The following is a 7,876-nucleotide window of genomic DNA, read 5'->3' as shown; positions in this document are numbered from 1 at the left end:
ATTCGTCGACCGCATTTGAAGGAGTCTTCGAATTGGTACAGGCCTAGTCGCGGCGCTGTGACGTAACCGGCCGACGAATCCGGCCGACGTAGGATGCAGACCCTGAATTGAGACACAGCCACTACCTGTCGTGACCTGGAGACATCTCGAGACTGGTCTAGTCGGCACTGCAGTTTCTTCTACGGACTTCGGTAGCTTTGGGGTCCCCATACTTCAACACATTCCGGATCTACCACGGGGGTCTCCGAGAGGGTATGTAGACTCGACAGATTTCGTCTGGTGTGGTTTTATAAACCATCAATTATAGGTTGTAGCAGACCAAATTCACTCCCACTCAGAACTCAGTTTCTCCAGATACGAAGGTTCTGATAACATCATATTCACACATCATCACACCTCACATTCCACCCACTTAGATTCATTCATCACCTAAAGTGTTTCCTAGTTGTCATGTTTTTAGTAGTGTCTTACAATCCCTGAATAAACAAAGAATTCTGAATCCTCTGGTTAAACATTCAAAGACCAATCACACTGGATTTCCATATTTATATAGAAATTCACATCTTATTGGTCAAATGTAGTGTGGTATATTGAGCTTCAAACTCACCCAAAATACATACGTATGCTAACCCTACACTTACAATACTGTCATTGTCTCCCATTTCTGAAAGTTTTACTGGACCTAAAGAATAACCTGTATTTCTCATACTTAATTTCACCCCCCACTCCTACCCCTCTCTATATACTACAAAGGATAGTCATATTCTGTGATAGTTAACAAATAAAGAATGTAAATTAACTCATGGACTAAAATTGACACCTATATCAATCAATCAACCAATCAGTTTGTATTCATTATAGTGTCAAATAACAACAGAGGTTGTGTCATGACTAAGGATGGGGCAGCAAGATTAATGGGAAGAGCCCTGGTGCTACCTTTCAAGTTTTTAGTGTGTGACTTCTATGTTGTGCCATGCGCTTGTGAAGTGGCTGTTTGGTTTCTCCGATGTAGAGGTCTGGGCATTCCTCACTGCACTGTACAGCATACACCACATTGTTCAGTTTGTGTTTAGGAGTTTTGTCTTTCGGGTGAACCAGAAACAGTGCAGCGAGGAATGCCCAGACCTCTACATCGGAGAAACCAAACAGCTACTTCACAAGCGCATGGCACAACATAGAAGAGCCACCTCCACGGGACAGGACTCAGCAGTTCATTTGCATCTAAAGGACAAAGGTCACTCTTTCGAGGATGCCAACATCCACATTTTGGACAGAGAGGACAGATGGTTTCAAAGAGGAGTAAAGGAAGCCATTTATGTCCACTGTGAGCAACCATCTTTGAACAGAGGCGGTGGTTTACAACACCAACTGTCTGCCATCTATAATCCAGTTTTGAGATCCCTTCCCAGATGCCTCAACGCCCACGCATATCCTGGGCCATCTGACCTCAGGAATTCACATGATAGGGTGGGGCCAAGTTTCACAATAGGGCCTTTTTCCACCGACCAAACTGGCATGGAATGGGAAGGATCGGGTCGCTAAATATTTTGTTTCGATCGTTGAACCAGTCCAGGAAACCTACCCGAACCGGTCCAGTAGCGGGCCAGAGCGGGACCCCTTCTGTTGTGGGTCCAGAGATTTTTGGTCTGGGCGGAGCCACAGCGTAAAAGGTCCAGAGTCCTCTGATTGGGGGAGAAATTACGTAACTACCCGCGACAATCCCAGGGGATGGAAAGAAGTGAGTCGAGTTCCAGTGTTTGTTTGGCTGTACTTCTTGTGTGTGAAAATGCCTGCAACAAGTAATAGCTTTTGGTCCAATGCGGAGCTTCAAACGTTCCTCACCATCATCGGAGATAGCAACATTCAGGCCGAGCTGGATGGGATGATAAGAAATGAAAGTCTTCAAAGAAGTTTCTCAGCGCATGGCAGCTGAAGGATTCCAGCGCACCTCCGAGCAGTGTCGTGCAAAGCTGAAAAAAATAAAAGCCCACTACAGAAAAGTTAAGGACAGCAACGGCCGTAGTGGGAATGGGCGAAGTACATGGAAGTGGTACGATGTGGTGGACGCTATTTATGGACACAGACCGTCAAACCGAGGCAGCGAAGGAGGCTTGGACTCGGCGACCAGTATCCTGGAGTCACTCATAAACCCTGTTGGTAAGCACTTCTTTTGTTGTCTTTTTAGCTCTGCAGGCCATTCATTGCAGCACCAAAAACACTGAATAATAGCAGCACCTATTTAAGAAATGCTCAGCAAGTAAAGGATTTACCCCCTCGTGTTAACTAGCCTTAGCATCCCCTCGTGTTTATGTTAACCTTCATTTAGCATTCCCCCGTGTTTTTTAACACGCTGTTCGCGATATAAGCCTTTTTTGTTTAGCATGTCGTTGTTGCGTACATGAGGCTGGAGCGGAGTTTGCCTTTCTTGTTAGCGTCTCATTGTTTAAAACATGGGAAATTCGGTTAGCCTTTCACGTTAGCATCTCAGTGTTTTTAGCATCTCATTGTTTTATACAGCTGAGCACCCACATTGAGGATCAACGAGCTGATCTAATATTATAAATATCCCAAAAGTCGTGCCAGCAGTGTTTTTAGCCTAGAGTGGACTTTTAACAAGTATATATTTTTCGATTGAATAAGAATATAACATTAAATTGCAATTAATTGTACGTCACTGGCGAATTACTGCCATCTAGTGGACACGTTCCAAATGACAAAATGGCCTTAACTCATAGTTGTTTTATTAAGTTTATTATATGCCTATATGCTCTTTTGCTGCAAAAATATTGTGCTTTTCTTACTGATTTATTTTGTGATCTTTTCTTACTAATTTTTTGATCTGTGTTTTTCAGACACATCTGAAGCGGAAAACACTCCCTCTTCAGAGGAACCATCCACTTCCTCAAGTAGCACTCCAGGACCTTCTGTGCCACCATCACCTCTGTCCGTACCTTCTGTGCCACCATCGCCTCGGCCAGTTCCTTCGCCACCACCATCACCTCTGTCCACTACCACTCGAGAGGAACATCTACCATGTCGTCGACGCACAGGTAGTGTGTGACCATTCTAAAAATTGCTTTGTGCATAAACAAAACTGACAAGCTCACAGGACAACTGACATTTTGTTATCCATATAAACACAAATGTAATTGTCAATGTTGTTGTTTCCAGGTGACCGAAGACGGCGATTGGAAGCACGGACACAGGTGATATTTGATGAGTTGCAGATCGCAGATGGCAGGCAGATGGACAGAATGGAAGGCATAAGCCGGGAGCAGGTTAACTGGATGCAACAAGACGCAGCAGCAGCAAGGCAACATGAATTACAGATCGCAGAGCAATATTTTGAACATTTGGGTGCCCTAAATGCTGTTCTTGGACTGGTCGCACAAAGAATGGGCAGCTCCTCTGACTTCCTGCCACCACCCAGGCAGTAAGGAGCTATGTATTTGTCCCGTAATTTTTTGTTATCCGTCTGTCCTTTTTATCAATAAATTTTCAAAGAAAAACAAGGTGTGCATGAATTGTCAAACAATTTTGCTCGCAAATTTAAATTTACATAATAAATGTAGATTACATTACAGCCCACCTTAGATATATGTTAAAATGGAAAGGTGCAACAGTTTGTTAAAAGTAAAATAGTGTACTTTATTAATTTCTGAAAATAAAACAAACATTTCAGTTCAAACTACAGGCTTCGAACAGTCAAGTGTCAAAACAATAAACAAAGTAAATGGAAAGAAAAAACACAAATTGAGGTCAGCGGGTGAAGTGTCGCATCAGAGCTTCACGCACATCACTGCCCTCCTCTGCAACTTCCTGCATATTTGCAACCACTGGTTCACCAGCAGGTGCGTCACATTCTACATATTCCTCCCCATGGCTCTCACAGATATTGTGAAGCACACAACAGGTCAGCACCATGTATTTAAGAAGCTCTACATCACTGTCGTTTCTCTTCAGAAGACATCGCCACCTACGCTTTAGCCTCCCAAATGCATTTTCGACCACAACTCTGGCTCTGGACGTTTTCCTGTTGTACGTCTGTTGTTCAGCAGTGAGACGACCGTTGTCTGAAAATGGTTTTAGGAGCCAGTTCTGTAGAGGATAGGCAGAGTCCCCGAGCACATAAAAGCCTACATTTACTCCCTCTATGTTCTTGGTGCTAGTCGGGTGCAGTTGTCCATGAGCAACCAAGTCCCAAAATGTGGACAATCGCAGCACATGGGCATCATGTAAGCTGCCTGGCTGACCTGCATTAACATTCCAGAACATGCCTCTGCCATCCACAATGCCCTGGAGGATTATGTAATGCCAACCTTTCCTATTGAAGTAGTCTGTGTGGAATCCCTGTGGTGCGATTATTGGGATATGGGAACCATCGATGGCACCCACACACTGAGGAACCCCCCACCTGGTCTCAAAATAGTCAGCCATTTCCTGTAGCTTTTGCAGAGTTGGAAAAGCAATAACCTCGGCAAGCAAGATTTTACAGACAGCCTTACAGAAGTCCTGCACACAGCGGCACACAGAGGTCGTGCTGACACCAAAAAGAAGCCCGATGCTCCTGTATTCACTGTTAGGTGCAAGCTTCCACAGTGCAATTGCAATTCTTTTCCTGAGTAGCACGCAGGCTCTGAAGTTGGTGTTCCTCTTCTGCATAGCTGGACGGAGCTTGGAACAAAGATATGAAAAGGTCTCTTCTGACATTCTGAAATGAGCTATCCAATCTGACGGAGGGAAGTTTGGCATGGTCACATCCCAGAAGGCACGGCTGAAGGCCCACACAGTTGGTTGCCGTCGCTGATTCAAAAGAGCCAACAAAAAAAAAAAACAGTCATAACACAGTAAAAGTAAAAAGAATAGTGCTGTGAAAAAGATTGAAGCAGTATGGTTATAGACATAAAGTTCACATCAATAGAATTTGTTTAAGGTTAAAATAACAGCTGTTCTTTATGGAGCTACCAGTGACTGGCTATGTTTTGTTCAATTTATTAAATGCACAAATGTGGTATTGCTTGTAATTACCTATATAATTAATTATAATAATTTCAGTACAGCTGCACAACTTATCTATGACATGCCCAGGAAGTAAAGAGTGAAGGATTCAGGCCCTCGTGTTGACTAGCATCACCATGAATGCAGAACCTGTTTGAAACTTAGTTAGGTGTTGGCCTTTCATGTTTAGCATGTCTTAAATGACCAATATACAACCAAACCATTTGATTTTGGTGCTTTTTTTAGTTTTTCTTTTTTGATAGTTGCCCTAGACACCCCCTCAGAGATTATAACGACATGTATTACAGCATTAGAAGTTACTTACCACCTGGCGCCTCCGTCTTTGTCTCAACAGTAGAAAGTTATGCCTCGTGTCCGATATTAATTTCAGAAAGCGTCGTCGCCTTTCAGCTGCCCTCCTCCTCGATGTGCACACATAGCTCTAAACGCTATCGTGATGTGGGTGTAAAGAATATACCAAACACCAAGAACAGAAAGAACGCGCTGCTGACTGGACTCCATTGTTGTTGTGTTTTGGCGCGATCTCGTCGCGCTGTGTGACGCATTACGCTACCCCACCAATTAACTGGAGCCTGGAATGCGATAGAAACGCTTGCCAGAAAACTTCTAGACCCATACCGGTACATACCGGTCCATAATACCCAGACCTGACCGTTCCAGACCAGGCGATGGAAAAGAGCTAAATGAGCTCACCCGAAACTCTGGCTGAATAGGACCCACACCCACCCTCAATGTGTTTATGTAGAAGATCATCAGGGGGTCTTTTGTTCCCTCTTCGGGGGGAAACTCCCACTGGGTTTAAATCTGGGACTCTCCACCATTTGACCTTAGAACTGAAGAAGCCTCTCGGATGAGAGGTGAAACGTCTTCAAGCAACTCAAAGAAGTCCAGACGCTTTTCTTTCAAAGCTCATTAGACTACAATGACCTGGATGACTGAGAACCTTCACAGACCTAGTTGACAGACAGCATTACAGCGTGAAATCCAGCTTGTGACCCGGTTCTGTGAGGAATTCTGTTCAGGAGGTCGCATTTCAGGCTCTCCACATCATATAGTAACGATCACACACTAGGAATGTTATAAAGCGCCTATATAGGACAGTTTCTTTTGTATATTATCTGACTTTATAAACTCCAACAACAATGTGCTTCTATTTTTTTTTCAGGCTAAATCTACCCAAGACACTGGCTGTCAGACTGATTTAGTAGTCTGCAAGAATGCACTTGTCCAGGCTGACGTGAAGCCTTACACGTAGCAAAGGTGAATTATTTTTAATTATATGTTAATTATTTATAATTTTCTATGTAAACATTTTATTATCACCTTCTAGTTTTAATTTGTTTTACAGATTATTGTTACATGTGATTTTATGCTCTTTTAAACATTTATAAATGTGCTGCTTATTTGTTTTTTACATAACCACCCAGTTTAGAGCTCACATTCTCAGTGTGTCTTGTGACACAAGGACCATGACGGAAATTCATCTTCCAGAAAGTCGCAGAGCAGCGTCCACACCACTGAAAAGACAAAGATGTGAGGTGTCTGCTGTTGATTCCAGCTTCCACCTCAGTGACAGTGCAAGCTCAGTGAACTGTTCAAGGTAAAAAAAAATTAAAACATTTAAGAATTTTTAAGATATTAACAATTAAATAAGTATGTGATTACATCATGACATCATGAAGGAGGCTACTGATTCTGCCCCTGTGACACTTGGTGGTGATGTGTGAGCTGATTCACCTGGTAAATAACTTTTACATTAAATATTTTGTTCTTTGCTATCAAAAGTAAATTAACTAATAACCTGCATTATTGCAGGACACTCAGCAAAATATGGACTCTACACCATGAGGCAGGCACACGTTAATACTCTATAAGAGCACATAAGGTGAGCAACACCACAAATTATTGTTATTACTGTACACTGTCCTGGATTTGTTTTCTTTCTGCATGATTTGTTTTCTTTCTGCATCTCATCATTAGCCTAGCTGATCACCTGATAACTCATGTCATCTGGTTATGACAGCATGAGGACGTCCTCACACACCTGTAACCTATCAGCTCATCTGGCAGAATAGAGAGAGAAGAGACAACACCACATCTCCTGTTCCTGGAAAGCCTTCAGCCATCCTTCGATGACTGAGAACCTCCATCAGCTCTGTCTCCTGTCTGCCTACAATTATTATAATAAATATTGTGTTTGACAAGTTTTTTGTGCAGCCAAACATCTCATTTTGATTACAGTTTTGATATTTTAATGGATATTTATAAATTACATTAATTGAATTATCACATTGTTGCATGTTTAACTAGCTCTATTGTGATGAATTAAACTAGCACCTCACTGTTAAAAGCTCGTTTTAATTTCAAGCATGTTTAAGTATTTATGGACATGAACAAAAACAGGAAATATATAAATTGAGATTTATTTCACCGTAAATCCTCTAATACAGGCCCGGGCCTGTATTTGACTCAAGCTCATCAAGCTCCAGGCCTTTATTGGAAGGAGGGCCAGTATTAGAGGCAGGCCTCTATTTCTATTTGAGCAAAATGAACTAATGGTTTGCTGGAGTTTTTGACAATTAAAATTGCGCCCACATTTTCAAAGTTAAACACATTTCTTTTAACAACGGTAGTTTCTGCTTCAACCCTCTCCCCCCTCCCCCTGCGCAGCAGCCGCAAACTCACTGATGCGCCTGCAGCCTCTCAGAGTTCCTGCTGCTCTAAATATTAAAATAATTATTTCATTTTCTGTTCCTCACTTCTGATTACCTTCAATCTGGGACGTAATTTTGGGGGGGGGGGACGGGTGGGACATGTCCCCCCCCACTTTTTCAAAAGGCAGTTTTGGTCCCCTGCA

At 42.7% G+C, this 7,876-nt stretch overlaps 2 protein-coding genes and 1 long non-coding RNA gene across 3 annotated transcripts; 2 read left to right on the top strand and 1 right to left on the bottom strand.

The window, feature by feature from the left end:
- The first annotated feature begins 1,892 nt into the window (after positions 1 to 1,892).
- On the top strand, positions 1,893 to 3,459 carry LOC129153122 (uncharacterized). Its single transcript, XM_054732132.2, has 3 exons — positions 1,893 to 2,157; positions 2,853 to 3,050; positions 3,172 to 3,459. The coding sequence occupies exons 1-3, from the start codon at positions 1,893 to 1,895 to the stop codon at positions 3,435 to 3,437; spliced, it is 729 nt and encodes a 242-aa protein (XP_054588107.2). The 3' UTR covers positions 3,438 to 3,459.
- Positions 3,460 to 3,759: 300 nt separating this feature from the next.
- On the bottom strand, positions 3,760 to 4,752 carry LOC129153049 (uncharacterized). The gene has a single exon (XM_054731801.2). The coding sequence runs from the start codon at positions 4,750 to 4,752 to the stop codon at positions 3,760 to 3,762; it is 993 nt and encodes a 330-aa protein (XP_054587776.2).
- A 21-nt stretch (positions 4,753 to 4,773) lies between these two features.
- Positions 4,774 to 7,226, top strand: LOC139061996 (uncharacterized). The gene is made up of 4 exons (XR_011515610.1): positions 4,774 to 6,073; positions 6,185 to 6,619; positions 6,702 to 6,904; positions 7,043 to 7,226. It is a non-coding gene; the product is annotated as an uncharacterized lncRNA (long non-coding RNA).
- Positions 7,227 to 7,876: the final 650 nt, after the last annotated feature.

Source organism: Nothobranchius furzeri, chromosome 12 (genome assembly GCF_043380555.1).
Source record: "Nothobranchius furzeri strain GRZ-AD chromosome 12, NfurGRZ-RIMD1, whole genome shotgun sequence".
In the NCBI taxonomy this organism is placed as follows: Eukaryota; Metazoa; Chordata; class Actinopteri; order Cyprinodontiformes; family Nothobranchiidae; genus Nothobranchius; species Nothobranchius furzeri.
This window is presented reverse-complemented; position numbering and strand designations above follow the sequence as displayed.